This window comes from Trichoderma evansii, assembly GCF_050947405.1.
Source record: "Trichoderma evansii strain SZMC 28006 chromosome Unknown GGI43scaffold_4, whole genome shotgun sequence".
Classification (NCBI taxonomy): Eukaryota; Fungi; Ascomycota; class Sordariomycetes; order Hypocreales; family Hypocreaceae; genus Trichoderma; species Trichoderma evansii.
The window spans coordinates 1294965-1309795 of NW_028145202.1; the positions used below are offsets into that span (position 1 = coordinate 1294965).

Sequence of the window (14831 nt, forward strand, 5' to 3'; positions counted from 1 at the left end):
TGTCTTGAAGAACTTCGAGACAGTGGTTGCCAGCATTTCCGACTCATCTCGAGACTTCCAGACCTTCTCCCAGAAGCCTTTGGACTGGCAGACTGGTTTCACCATCGCCTGCAACAAGGCGGCGGCTCCTGCTCGTCGTGACACTGGTTCTGTTCAAGTTCAATTCGCCAACGATGTCACTGGAGCAAACGGCAATGCCTTTATCCCTCTTGATGGATCTAATGTGAGCCTCGGAGAGGCTTATGCCGATACCAACCTTGAGCAGGATGGAACTCTCTTTGTCACCAGCCTGCAGTTCACCGCCGATTTCCAGAACGTCCAGTGTGTTGTCTTGAAGAACTTCGAGACAGTGGTTGCCAGCATTTCCGACTCATCTCGAGACTTCCAGACCTTCTCCCAGAAGCCTTTGGACTGGCAGACTGGCTTCACCATCGCCTGCAACAAGTCCGCATAAATTTATTCTTTAGCCAGGGTTTTGAAGGGATCATAGATTTTTCTTTTGTCAGGGTTTTGAAGGGATCATAGAATGGGATAGGTTGAGGCGTGCGAGACTTTGTGTCAGAGCGAGATCATTCATTTTAGCCAGATTCTTACAAGATTTAAGAGATTAAATGTTGCAAGCGTCTTTTAATTAATAGAGATTTATTTATAAATGCAATTATACAGTTCCAAATATGCCACAAAGTCCAGTGCAATAAAGGACTGTACCTAGCTCCCGGTGTCTTTTAATTCATTGAGCAGAGAGTTGACTATAGTGTGATCTTGGGCGGTATGTTGGTGAGTTTTGTGCAGAGATGACTTGCTAATTATCTATATGTCAACGCCAAGGAGATACAGCAATGGATCTATGATCTTGAAAGAAAAGGAATGCCTCGCAACGGTATTGAGTCGTTCAATTTGTCGTAATTGGCATTTTGAGCAACCTCTGTGGAGAATGTTTCTACGTGATACATATTTGGACTGCTTCTAAGCCTTGGCTGATTCTAAGGGCCAACAACAGCACCATGAATTACACATGAACACATTAAGCTATAATAAAATGAATTAAGATTCGAGCGGTACCAATCGATCGAAAGATGATAGGTGTTAAACTCATTTTTATCGCTAATACGTTAAATGCCGGAATATCGGAAGCAAGGAGAATAACTCGACGCAAGGACATCCATTTGTGTCGGCCATCACCGAACGTTTATAACCAATGAAGCAATTACAAATGCTGATACTACGAGAAAGAGGTGGTTATTGTATCTCAGACATTACCTTCTGCTGCCTTTACAAGCGCCGTCATGACTAAAAGGTATCCCAGGAAGACATTTCTGATATTGCTATTGGCCAAAGTCTACCCTTTTCTCTGTCAATCTCACTCTCAGATAAACCTCAACCCACAAATAACACTACTACGACATTACTACAAAACGTCTTATTTTTTCCAATTTACCCCCAAAAATGCTTTTCAAGACTATTCTCTACGCCATTACTCTTGGCACCGCCACCTTAGTTCACGGTGCTCCTGCTTCCTCAGAGCAACATAATCCTGAGGAAGCCAACCACTATGACCCACCAATCAATCCATCATGTGCAATTCCTTGCAACGCCTTTAATTGCCCATTTCCCAACCGTTGCATTAGCGGCTGCATTTGTGCTTAAAGAGCAAAGTGATTATCTTAGCATTAAGGGAGGACGACAAATTTGCGAGGCCGACAGAATGCCAGGATTGTATCACAGAATGGGGTGACTGGATATTGAAGAGATTAGGTACAGAATCTACATTTCAACAATGAAGATTTGAATATATTGTGGCCCATCAACCTAAAAATACGCCATCAATGCCCGTGAGATTCTTAGATTGGAAAAGCACCTCATTGTTTATTAATACGTTCTACAAGATGTGGAGAAGCATTACACGCTGTATCAATTGGCTACTTCTCCTTTTGTAAGAGGATCCATCATACTAACCTAATTGCTTTCATCGATAAGATTGAGATAAGCTCACTTGGAGGCTGGTGGCTGTTTAGATTGTCTGCACGGCTTCTCACATAGCTAGCTCCGATTTGCCACCCCTTCCAGATATCGTATAATATCCAAAGGGGGGATACTCCAACTGGTTGAAATCTCCGGCGAGCGTGGATTCGCATGGACTTGTAGGCTTCATTGGACACACCAGGCTGCGTGGATGGATATCTTCAAGGCTGCGAGCTGCACCGCGAAGCACGTATGATGTGCATAATGCAGCATGGGGGCGGTCCTGGACGCATACGACGTAGTATAATACTCCGAATCTGCTTTCTAATACGCTGATAGGCATCAAACAAGTCACATCGCTCCATATCTCTTTACACACCACTTCCAAGCAAAGATGTCAGCTTGTTATACTTTCACGGATGTATTACGTGATAACTCACGACATCCACGCTACAGTTCAGTCTCATCTTTAGAACGGCAGAGGAAACTTTTTTCCACTTTCAATAGCTTAGTCTTAAATTTTGCGTTAAAGTGCAAAGACGTAACGGGTCTCATCTGTCAAGCGTAGAATCATCCGCGGCAATGAAACAGATCTGCGGCAAGTATATATCGCCACTAGTAAATCTTACTCATACTGGCGCATGCTCTGTCACCCATCCTCTCCCCCTTTATCAACTCTCTTTTTAAACTTTCTGAGCTGAAACAGTTGAAGCAGTGCATATGCACGGCTGAGATACTAGCATTAGAATTAGAATTAGAATTGCTGGCATGTCGCGCTGTCATGGCCATTGGGTCACTGGGCTGCAACAAAGTTCGTGTTTAAAAACGGGGCCCGATCGAGCGAGGCTAAATCAAGCGCCAGCGTCCCCAGAATTGTTCCTATTTTTACGCAGACTTTGGAGGCGCTTCTTTATTCACGAAGCTCAAGCGTGTTGCTGGCGCGCTAGCAGCTAGTGGCCGGGGGTTAAAGGGTCGTGAACAATCCATGTCGGTGATCGGCCCCGGATCCAGAGCTGGTCTTAGCAAAAGCCACCAGGGCTAGCGGGTGGAGAGGACATTGAAGGCTGCTTTGGGCGTCTTTAGCGGTTCGTATTGGCAAAGAGGGCATGTTCCATTGACAGCTGCGGCCCCAGATGGAGTATAATGTGTGCATCTGGAGCGGATCGACAGTCAGGCACTAAATTTAAATCTCCAGGGACTTGTATGCTGCAAGAGCAAGGAGTAAATACCTAGATTTTCTATAGAAATCTCTAAAAATACAGAGCAGCGAAGCGCAGTGGAGCTGCGTCAGTTGGCATCTCCCGTATAGCTGCAGACTCCATGCAGCTATACGGAGCATATATGGCGCGAAGTAACGCTATGGTTGGTGCCTGCTACTGCAAACAGGCACCGCTAGATCATCTTCCGAACCTTCATCCACTCGTCCCTGTAGCCACTAATTCCGAGTTTCTCTATGCCGCTATTCCTATTCCCCTGGCCCGCAGAATCGCTGCGTGCTTTTCCACTTGCCCAAAGCATCTCCACGTCCAGACAATTGCTGGATGTGGATTCTGCTACGCCATAACCCGTTAGCACTGCCTGTAAGGTAGCACCATTGACGGTGAGCCAAAGATGCACGAGAGAGTACGAGCAGCATGTCTTTTTTGGGAATCATTCTCCCTCTCGTGCTATCCATTATCTCTTCTCTCTTCAACCGCACGCACAAAGTAGGGTGGTGAATCATCAAATCATCCCACTGGCCCCTCGCGCGCAACTTTTTTCGCCGCTTCCTCAGCTGGCGTGGCCCGTCGCTCGGCTCATTGGACCACATCATCGCCGCTGTCTCAGTCTTGCACACCACACCACATCGCCCAAACCTTGCTCCTCCAAGCTCGTATTGCGGGCACCAAGGCCACTGGCCTGGTTTTTGGCGCCTCCTTTATCCGCTCGCTCCCGCTACTACTATTTACGAAGTACGAAGTCGCAATATTGTAACGTCGTTGGTCTTCGCTTTTCCCTGCCCCCACGTGCGTTCGCTGACTGCTTCCTGCGAGGGCCAGCGCCCAACCGCCTTTCTGCCGAGGACAACTCAGGCCTTTGTGGTTGGGTGGATTTCTTCTTCGCTTTGTCCTTCTCCATCGTCATTCATCTCCAAAGCGTGGACGAGCTTTTACGCTCCATTGTCCTTTGTGGCTACCCTCGTACCCCATCCAGCGAGGCGCATGTTCCCAGCCGTGCGGCACCGGCTTACCTCGTACCAGCCACATCGTAGCCACTGACGAGCTTCTCCCTTGTGTCGATTTGATCTCGCCGCCAGCTCACCCTCTAGCCGTCTATTTTTACGCTTCGTCTGCTCATTCGACTACTGGTCTGCTAGGCAGCATCAAGCGACCCTGGCAAAATGTCCAGCCATAAGACTCGACCCGCTCGGTCAAATAGCTTGCAGCGCATGCTTGAGCTCGAGCGTCGTTACATGGTAAGCGGAGACCAGGATGTTACGTCTCTAAGTTTCAAGATGTTAAATGGTCTTATACATGCTAATGCGCACTCTCTTTCAATCAAATCCAGCTCGAACGACTTGAATTTTCGCGCAATTCCAATTCCAAAACCGACGCAGTCTCCAGACCACCGCCTGCGACGTCAAATCACCCTGCAGCTCAGGCCTATCGCATTGAACCCTCAGCCCAAAAGGATGCTCGAAAGGGCGCCAGCACAACCAGAGAGAAAATGCCCATCACTCAAATAGTTCCGCTCACCATCAACATCAGCTCCACCAATCTTGGACTGGATGCGACATCCGAGACGCATACCGACGCGCAAACCAAAACGCTAATTTTACCCCAAGCTCAGCTAGGGAGTAAGCCGGTACTTAAAGCTGTATCATTTGACGTTCCTCTGAGTGGCGATGAAGATGAACGAAGATCAATTTGCCAGTCTCCAAGTTGGGAGGCATATGGCCGGCGCAAAAAGACTGAAAAAAAGGATATAAAAAAGGAGCAGAAGAAGGAACAGTTGAAGAAAGAGCAGCAGAAGAGAGAAGAGGAAAGAAAGGAGCAAGAGCGTAAGGATCAGTTGAAAAAAGAGCAACTGAAAAAGGAGCAATTGAAAAAGGAGCAGCTGAAGAAGGAGCAGCTAAAAAAGGAACAGCTAGAAAAAGAACAGCGCAAAAAGGAGCAGCAGTTGAAGGCGTCAAAGCGCGAAAAGGAGGAATCTATGCTCAAGAATGCTTTAATTAAGAAGAAACGCTTGAGCAAGCAACCTCCTGCTTCTTCGCCGCAGGCTATAAACCAAGCGAATCGTATGGCATCCGCGGCGACACTGGCGGCTTCGAGAGATAGACAAAGACCTTCGAGCGCGCTAGAATTTGCAACTCCCTCTAGAGATGATATACCCAGTCGCCCTCATCATGGACGCTCTGGCTCCTTCACCTCTCTGATCAGGTCTCCCTTTGAGTCTCGGCGGGCTTCGCTTGAGACATCTCGTCCCAGTGAAACAGGCTTTATTGGAGGCATCAAGCTGGAAATTCAACGACATGCTGCCAATCAAAAGACTGTGGAAGGGCCTGAGACGATGGATGAGTCTACAATCCATCCAGCGCTTCGGACGAACAATGCGCACAACCAAAAGTGGTCTGCTCCTCCTACTCGCCCAAATCCAGAGTCTCAGCGACGGGCTTACCCTCCCATCACCAGACATCCAGCTGCAGCGGCCAAGACAAGGTCTCTCATCTCTTCGGCAGAAATGGATGCTTCAGATGCGGGAACAATAGACAGATGGAGAGCCTTCGTTGGTTTGAAGCCGAAGGACTCCGGGGAATCATCAAAGGCGGCTACCCAGCAACAAGCTTCGAAGCAGCCCGCTATAACCAATGAGGCAACCAAATCTGCGTCTGCATTGCCACCGCCTCAAACTAATGCGAAGGAGAAACCTGCTGTCGTTGCCACTTCCCAAACAAGCAGAGGCCCCAACGGCTCTCAGCAAGATCTCCCAGCTAGCAGCGGGAAGGTTTTGGACCACAGTTCAAAACCCAAGCTCACTGTATCTACAGCCATTCCCCAGGCAAATGGCTCTGTTGCTGCTCAAAGGCCACAGCCTAAGGAAAAGACGGCCCAAACCAGCCTTGCATCCCCAGCTGATGCTATGAAGGGCGGCGAAGTTGCAGATAAAGATCTCGCTCAAAACGTAGCCTCTTCGCAGCTATCTTTACCACCAGCACCACCTCGTCGAAGTTCAAAACGAAACTCACTCCTGAGCTTGAATTCAGTATCATCTGTGTCTTCACCACGCTCACCAGCACATCGACCCAGCAGCTCTGACTCGTCCAATAGCAATCATAATCTAGCTGCAGTCAGACCAAACGGGGCTTCCGAGACTCATGCAACCGTCATAAATCCGCATGAACGGACTCGCAACTCTCTCGAACCAAGAGGTGTAGAGCCACAGAGCGGCGGCGCATCTCTGCGTACGTCTACACCACGAGAGGCCAATCGCATCGCTAGGGACCACAAGCCAGACCCAATAAATATCCCAATATGGGACGACATCGAGTCTTCCGTTTTGCAAATAATCGATACAAAAGTATCGCTATCTCCGATCCGTAAATCTCACAATTCCCTACGGGACGATAGCGATTTCACCGTTCGTCGGCTCACAGACGGCCCGGCCCCGACAACCCCTGGAGATGACTCTTCATCTGACGATTTCCACTCAGTATCGATGCCTGGTACGCCTGACACCTCCCGACCTGAATCCGAAAAGGATATTGCCCCCATAAAAGATGCTGAGAGTAAGCGATTAGATACGGAGAGTCGCATGAAAAACAGTTCCCAGAGTCCGGCGAGACAACCGCTCCTCCTCCAGCTGGGGGCTGGCTCGAGCCAAAATAGTCTGGGGTTGAAGAATTCACGGCCTGTGGGCAAAATGACCACTACTGTTATCACTGGGCAAGCCATTCATCACCGGCTTCCGTTGGAGGCGGATGTGATACCTGGAGCTGATTTCCTACCGAAGCTGAAACATCAGCCTCTAAAGATGGTGGAACATGTAGCAATACCAAAGCAACATATTCAGCCAACGGTGCTAGTCCCTGGGCCAGCTTCATACCTCGAAGAAGCTCGAAAAGCAACCCCCTTAGCACCGCCTCCTCCGCTGCTGGGATCGCCTCGCCTTGGTCCAAAAGTCACACCGCCATCCTCCATCCGGAGCCAGCCCTCGTCCACATCTGACCTTGCACTCGCAAAGGCGCCACGGCACATACCAGGGTCACCTATTGTTGGAGGCGAACCAATCGCCAAGATGTTTGTCGAGTGCTGCGGATGCAAATACTTTCACGATATGCCCAGCAATCTCTATGAAGCTATGGCTAATCCAGAAGCTATCATTCGCCCGAGAGGCAATGTTGGGTTTGCTGGTGCAGTATCTATGACTGTGAAGTGCCCGTGGTGTACCCACGAGATGAGCACCAAATGCTGTGCTGGCTATGCTGCCATGGTCTATGTGAAGGAGAGGCTGCACTAATACGCGCACTGTCCTCTTCCTTGCTTCTGTTCATATCAAAACTATTTATGATGCTACGATTTTTTCTCTGCAATAAGCTCAAGCTTTCGCAACCAATCTATTTCAAAATAACTAACCATAACAGGAAGAATTTTCTGTTGAATTTCCTTGTCACTTTCTTTCTTTTCTATTCTCTTTCCTTCTCGCTTATGATGATTATGATTATGACAATGTATAAAAGCTTAAAAGATAACTATGGACTACACTAATTACCAAATTTGCTTTGGATTCGTTGCTGATATGGATTATCATTCAACTATTTACGAGTTTTTTCTTTTTCATATATGTACGGGGGAGTTTTCGTGATCACTCTATCAATGCTATGTAGAGGGGAACAAATTGATGTTTGTAAGATGAGGGGGGTTGTTGGCACACTATCAGCAAGACTGAGACAGGAAATATAATCAAGTAAATTTTATCGAAAGTTTTCTCCTAGTTAAGTGTGATGTCCTTGTGGGTATCAATATTTCTCACCCCCCATGCCGTATAATTCGAGCTACAAGACATAAGACCTAGTTAATTCATGATTTCGCTGCTGCACTTCGGAGACTTTCTTGGCAAGTTCCAGGTTTGTAGAGCGCAAAGCTGCCATGGCTTGGGTAGCACGATCAAGCTGGCCCTCCAAGATCTCCTCTCTCTTTTCAAGAATCTTGACGCGGTCCTCTAGAAAATATAGTCTCGCGTGGAGACTCACTTCGTATTCCTGGCGATCTTGGATCTGATCGTTGTCGTCGTTGCCGTCAACTGCATCGCCGCCGTACATGGCGAGACCATCATCCTCTGGGCGGTTAAAACCGTTTTCGGTTAACACTTCGATAAAGGGCTTATAGGGCATCTTGGCTTGGAGGCGAAGGACGTTGTAAAGCTGATCAGCGAGACGGACTGCAAAGGACCAGGGGTCGGTGCCTCGATCGTGGGTCACGGGCATGTTGCTCAGGGGCTCGATGGCGGTGCGGTTGATACGAGGCCAGCTTTCGTGGCTGGCGCGGTCAAGGTTTGGTTCTTTGTCCGTGAGCTCTATATTTAGAATATTGAGTATGAAGTTGGTAGACGGTTACAAGGAATAATGGGATGATATGACATACTTCGCAGATTGTATTCTTCTCGAAGGTCGCGCATGAATGACTTTGTGCTCCAGTGAGTGGTTCGATCGTTGCTCAGGACATTTTTGAGGATATCAACCACTTGCTCTGTGAATAATTCTGGAGATTGTTGAGAGTTGGTGATGTGATGGCAGAGGAGATCTTCCAAGTCTTCGAGATCGCTTATAAAGTCTCTCGGTTCTCTTGGCTTGACAGACATGATGAATCAAAATGCGAGATGAGACTGAATAGTACGTAAGTTGAAGAGAGATAAGTTTGAGTAGCAGATTGCGTTTTGATAGCAAAATGCGAAAAAGTAGAAGAGAATGGTCTGAGGCATCAAAGTTTGATACCACGTCGGGTGGTGGGAGCAGGGAACGGGAGTGGCAGCTGGTGTGCTGTAGGTGCTCCAAGGCCCAAGGCTGAACAGAAGGCCCATTCACCTCATTGTGAATCAGGCCTAGTTTAAGGAAATTCATTATAATTTCACTTTTTCATCATAGTTTCTTTTCTTTACGACAGGCTGCAGCAAGATTGAATCACCGCTGCGGCGCTGAAGGGCTTGCCAATTGTCGCCGTGTGACAGTGTCACCGCCTGTGCAACGTGCAATCATTTTCAATTCTTTTCATTTTGCATAATCAACTGATGGAATACCATAACAGAAAACAAGTTTTACCAGCAGGCATTACGTAGCAAAAAGAATAGAAAAGAATGAGCTCCTCTGTGTCGCCAAAATGAGTGGCCCTTCTTTGAAGACAAAGTGAGTACACGTACTAAGAATAGCCACTTAGTTCGCGTCTCCCGTCAACTAAAATTCCCTATAGATGATGAATTTTAGGATATACTACAACCTCTTGAACGTTAGGGATTAGTGGACGAGAGTTGGGTGATCGTATTGGCTCTCAACTCTATACCGGCGAAGACTTCGAGGCCGCAGTATCCATCTCTACGTCCGAGCTCGACGTGGATTTGGGCTCCATCGGCTTTAAATGTGATTCATACACCCTCCTCCATTATAATCTGCTCGTTTTTCCAGCGATAGGATCCATGCATTATTGAGGATAGCTAGCAACACTAACATATTGCTTCTTCCTGCGCAGAAACCGCCCATAATAAGCCCTGTGCTACAGGGTAAACGTGCTAAAGGTTTGTCTGAACAAAGGATTGATCCCCATACAAGAGTACATGTACCTGATATATATGATAGGCGCGTCTAATGATTTCAGGAGATCAAAGCCATCTTCCTCGAAACAATCAATACTCCACGTTCATGAAATATTCAATTCTTATCTTTGACAGATATTTTCAGGAGATACCCAACATGGTTATTCCTCACCACATCACCGAAATCGCGATCCACCAAATCTCCAGTATTCCTCCAGCGCTTCTCCAATTGGCGCGGCTATTATCGCCGGGTAAATTGCCATTGGGTCTCTTATAAATTGTGGGTAGCAAGCAAATAGTGGCTTGAGGCTTCGGGTCACCAGGCAAGCCCAGGAACATAGAATCGCAGCCAAAGTACTAGGGAGAGCAGTGTAGCACGGCGCGGGGTCCCTTCGAGATCAGCTTAGGCTGACGGAGCAAGACACGGTTCCTCGCCGCGCATTTGCCTGTGTCTCTCCAATGAGCTATCGTGGGGCACCGGTTGGGAAGAAATTCGTTCGCGTATGGGAAATGTCATATGGCTGATTCGCAATGCGGGGATGGGAAGGATTTTTTTCTATATAATAAGATGATCAGCTGGTTGGGGGAGACGTTTTCTCCCCTTCTCTATTCTGTTTCAACGTCATTGTGATTTTCTTGAGCCGAAAGCTGCTACCCCGCCAAAGCGTTTCGCTCGTAGACTTCAGCACCACAATCTCGAAATGGCGACTCAAACCGTTAACAAGGATGCTATCAGCGTAAGACAAAATCACCAAAGGAGAGGCGAGCGGCGTTAGAGACTTCAGACAAGGCGAGTGGGCTGACAATTGGCGTTGGCGAAACAAAACAGAACCTTTCTTTTGTCCTGAACAAGCCTGGAGATGTCACCTTTGAGGAGCGGCCCAAGCCCACCATTGCCGACCCCAACGATGTCCTCGTCGCGGTGAACTACACTGGAATCTGTGGCTCAGATGTCCACTACTGGGTTCATGGCGCCATCGGCCACTTTGTCGTCAAGGACCCAATGGTTCTTGGCCACGAATCCGCCGGCACCATCGTCGAGGTCGGCTCAGCCGTCAAGCACCTCAAGGCCGGCGACCGTGTTGCCCTCGAGCCCGGTTATCCTTGCCGACGCTGCTCATTCTGTCGCGCCGGAAAATACAATCTCTGCCCGGACATGGTCTTCGCCGCGACGCCCCCATACCACGGCACCCTGACCGGACTGTGGGCTGCTCCCGCCGACTTCTGCTATAAGCTGCCAGAGAACGTGTCGCTGCAAGAGGGAGCTCTGATTGAGCCGCTCGCAGTGGCCGTTCACATTGTCAAGCAGGCCCAGATCCTGCCCGGCCAGTCGGTCGTTGTGATGGGAGCTGGTCCCGTAGGCCTTCTCTGTGCCGCCGTGGCGAAGGCGTACGGTGCATCAAAGATTGTCAGCGTCGACATTGTGCAGTCCAAGCTGGACTTCGCCAAGAGCTTCAGCTCCACGCACACATATGTTTCACAGAGAATCTCACCCGAGGAGAACGCCAAAGCCATCAAAGAGCTTGCAGATCTTCCCATCGGTGCCGACGCCGTCATCGATGCCAGCGGTGCAGAGCCCTCTATCCAGACCAGCATTCACGTCGTCCGTGTGGGAGGCACTTACGTCCAGGGTGGCATGGGCAAGAACGAAATCACATTCCCTATTATGGCCATGTGCATCAAGGAGATTACGACCCGCGGATCGTTCCGTTATGGAGCTGGAGATTACGAGTTGGCTATTGAGCTTGTTAGGAGCGGCCGTGTTGATGTTAAGAGGTTGATTTCGAGCGTTGTTAGCTTCAAGCAGGCGGAGGAAGCATTCCAAAAGGTCAAGACCGGCGAGGTTATCAAGATTTTGATTGCCGGACCTAACGAGAAGGTCTAAAAAGTATAATGTATTAAAAAGTAAAATATGATACCAAAAATAAACTAAAAGAGTAAATACATAATGAGTAACTAACGCTGCATCCCAACCTTGATAGTGAGACACGCATACAGCTATCCATGATACTAGTGGTAGCCTATTTGTTGGCAGGATTCTAAAATGGCGTGTTGATCCTTGCAACAAGAGCGAGTGGCGGTCACCAGAGACCCCAAGAATTGAGGCTCTACCTGTTGTGGATGTTGTAGGTTGAAGGGCGCCAGTCACACACAAGCAATCTCCCCTGGGGTTGTAATCACAAGCAGCGATAGTACATACATGTGTGTATGTATACAAGAAGAGTGCAACTGGGTTAGCTACACCGGCAAACCGCCTAATTTAGCGAATGGCCTGAGCCTGACGGTGTCACAGATGGCGCAGAAACAATAAGTATCCAGCCTAGCCTAGGCAAATCCTGGAATGCGAGACGCAGCTAATGCCGCTGGCGCAAATGCTAGTTGGTGAGGCTGAGTTGGGACGGGCTCACGATAGGGCCTTGCACACCCAGAGCTGGGCCACAGCCTGTGCTTTCCGCGGCGGATCCTCCTCTGTCTGACGGCCTAATCTCTTTAATCTAAAAACGAAAGCTCTGTCATCACTGGTGCCCAAAAAAAGCTGGCGCTTCCACGTGCCGAAGGAAAGACAAGCATACTGTAAGACGGCGGAACCAATCCCGCGTCCTGCCGATCTTACGATTTTAGCACCAGGCAAGCACCTTAATTGGACCCCTTCCTTTCACGAGATGCCTACTCTGAACACATCCAGCGCGGAGTATCTGGTAGTGCAAACTCCGTGAAGATGAATAGGCGCCGAACCGTGCAAGCTGTGCAAGCTATACATATCCAAGTCACATGCAAGGGATGAGAACCCGCCTCAAGGCCATGTATGCAGATGGGCGTGTCTAGTGCATCTTTATTCTTGTTAAAATTTCGTTGCTTTTTTCACCCTCCCCGACATTCGATAGTTTCAGACCCTCCCAGCGCATCGATACAAAAAAAAGCAGGGAATGGTGTTAAAGGGATCCGCCCATCGGAACTGACAAATCGGCGCCAAGCACTCCCATATTGGGATCCGTGCGGCACCAATAGCTGATCCGGAGCTTGGCTCGCAACCTCATTAAACGTCCAGCTTCTCATGCAAGCCACATGTTCCAACGCAACCCACCCTGACCGCATCTGCTCATTCTTTTTTGCTTTTTCCCTTCAAGCCAAAATCTGCGTCTCGCCTATTTCTCTTTGCTGTGCCCCATGCCCACTCACACCTCTTTTTCTGCCGTAGTTCCATCCGTTGCAAGGTCTTCGGAGCTGCGCTACGACATTCTGCATCCACGGACCTTGTGTGCTCAACTTACATGTTATAGTCTGGCGGGTCCAGACCATCCATCGCAGCCATGGGCTGCCACAGCCGCACCCGGCTAGTAGTAGTACATAGCAAACTTGGTTGTGACAAGTCCAAGGTCCCTGGGTTTTGAGCCCGGCCCAAGCTCGCAGCGGCATAATGGCATAACCCAAACAACAACCCTGGACTGCGGCTGAACCCGAGGGGGACACCAGCGCTGTTAGTGCCGTCGTTGGCGCGAGAGGGATGGCACGCGAGACCGCAAAAGTTGATAGATGATGGGGACAGTGACCCGGCAGTCTGCCTCACCGATTGCTCCTAGGCTGATAGAGCTGCCGGCGGCGGAGACCAAAGAGCAAGCGGACTTGCTCGGCTGTAGGAAATAAGAATGCCGTGCTATCCCGCTGTTCTTGGCTGCTGTATCCTGCCATTCCTCGCTTCCTTCGGCTGGTATATAACTAGGTGTGAAGCCTTCTTGTCCTGTGACAAGTTTCTAGGACAACTTTCCAATAGAACACGAAGCGTAATTGGTTGCTATCCAAGAACTCGTCTTCATCATGCAGCAGCCTGAAAGCGAAACAGGCCATATCCTGGTCACACCTCTCTGGGTGTTTGTCAGCCGTGTCTTTCAAATTCTCATTTCAATAATCATCCTTGGTATGGCCGCTGATTTGGCCCACGAAGCCTACCTCGATGAAGAAGGTCTTGCCCTGGCTGTTGTAAGTCGATACTCTCCTATAGTTCCTGGCTACTTCAACAATAAATTTCAAAAACATGTAATGCTAATAATCAATTCAACTAGTCAATCATTACTTGGATCGTAACCTTGTATGCCATTCTTACCGAGAGACTCCCAACGCTGCATCAACTCTATCATGTAGTCGCTGTCATCGTCCTCGACGGCGTCATGATGATTCTTTGGCTCTCTACCTTTGCTGCTGTGGCTGCCAGGCGTGCATCGTTTGTCTTCAACGTTTCAGTGAGCGGATGCTTCAACGATGGCAGCCTGTTCAACAGCGAAACGTGCTTCAAGAAGCGTGGCATCAGCAAGCGTGATGTCATTCTGTTCAAGCGCGGTGGTGATATGCTCGCTGCCATTGCTGGCCTTGGTGCTTTGATCTGGTAAGTTGAGCGGAATTGAATTCTATTTGATTGTTTCTTTTCTGACCCAGTATATAGGCTTCTCTATATTGCAACCTTTGCCTGGACTCTGCACTTCTTCCTCAAGGGCCGCAAGGAGGGCAGATTCTTGTTTGACAATGAGACTGCCACCCCCCAGACTATCGCCATGGAAACCAAGCAAGATACTCAAGCTCAGCAGCAGGTTCCCCTCCAACCTCAGCCCACTGCTCAGCCTCCCGCACAGTATCCCCCACAGGAACAATACCAACAGGGCCAATATCCTCCTCAGGCTCCTAGCCCTTATCCTCCTGCCCAGTCTCCTTACCAGCCACAGGGTGCCTACTCTCCTCCTCCTCAGGAACAGCAGCAGGCGGCATATGGCCAATACCCCCCTCAGCAATACCCACCACAGGGTTACCATGAAGCACCCTCTGAAGTTTCATCTGTGCAACCCCATCAGCCTCCCTACCAAACTTCATAGTTGACAAAGGTGTAGCTGGTTAGAAAATGGAGATGAAGCAACGGGATTGGAGAAGTGAGTCACAGGGCGCATTTTATTTATGGATATCCCACGGGTTTTATGGTTGGCTTGGGTTAAAGTAATGAACTGGATGAACACGGTAGATACCTCTATTACAAAGCACAGATCGCTGTAATAGGCAGCTTATTCTTAATCTATTTTTATATTGTAAAAATCTTGTGAATA

General features: G+C 48.9%; 5 protein-coding genes across 5 annotated transcripts in view; 4 read left to right on the forward strand and 1 right to left on the reverse strand.

Annotated features, from left to right (window-relative positions):
- The window catches only part of GGI43DRAFT_421226 (uncharacterized protein), a gene marked incomplete at both ends in the record, with an annotated part of 759 nt that extends 305 nt beyond the window's left edge, over nt 1-454 (forward strand). The window contains one exon of the mRNA XM_083207917.1: nt 159-454. Coding sequence (XP_083063403.1) covers nt 159-454 — 296 coding nt within the window. The remainder of the gene's footprint in view (nt 1-158) is intronic.
- A 3888-nt stretch (nt 455-4342) lies between these two features.
- On the forward strand, nt 4343-7458 carry GGI43DRAFT_421227 (uncharacterized protein; the record flags this gene model as incomplete). The annotated part of the gene is made up of 2 exons (XM_083207918.1): nt 4343-4417; nt 4510-7458. 2 exons carry the CDS (start codon nt 4343-4345, stop codon nt 7456-7458), a joined length of 3024 nt encoding a protein of 1007 aa, XP_083063404.1.
- A 535-nt stretch (nt 7459-7993) lies between these two features.
- GGI43DRAFT_381259 (uncharacterized protein) lies at nt 7994-8799 on the reverse strand (the record flags this gene model as incomplete). The annotated part of the gene is made up of 2 exons (XM_083203098.1): nt 7994-8514; nt 8583-8799. 2 exons carry the CDS (start codon nt 8797-8799, stop codon nt 7994-7996), a joined length of 738 nt encoding a protein of 245 aa, XP_083063405.1.
- A 1646-nt stretch (nt 8800-10445) lies between these two features.
- On the forward strand, nt 10446-11629 carry GGI43DRAFT_421228 (chaperonin 10-like protein; the record flags this gene model as incomplete). The annotated part of the gene is made up of 2 exons (XM_083207919.1): nt 10446-10481; nt 10574-11629. The coding sequence occupies 2 exons, from the start codon at nt 10446-10448 to the stop codon at nt 11627-11629; spliced, it is 1092 nt and encodes a 363-aa protein (XP_083063406.1).
- A 2176-nt stretch (nt 11630-13805) lies between these two features.
- On the forward strand, nt 13806-14820 carry GGI43DRAFT_398277 (uncharacterized protein). Its single transcript, XM_083205203.1, has 2 exons — nt 13806-14125; nt 14183-14820. Exons 1-2 carry the CDS (start codon nt 13911-13913, stop codon nt 14604-14606), a joined length of 639 nt encoding a protein of 212 aa, XP_083063407.1. The 5' UTR covers nt 13806-13910; the 3' UTR covers nt 14607-14820.
- Nucleotides 14821-14831: the final 11 nt, after the last annotated feature.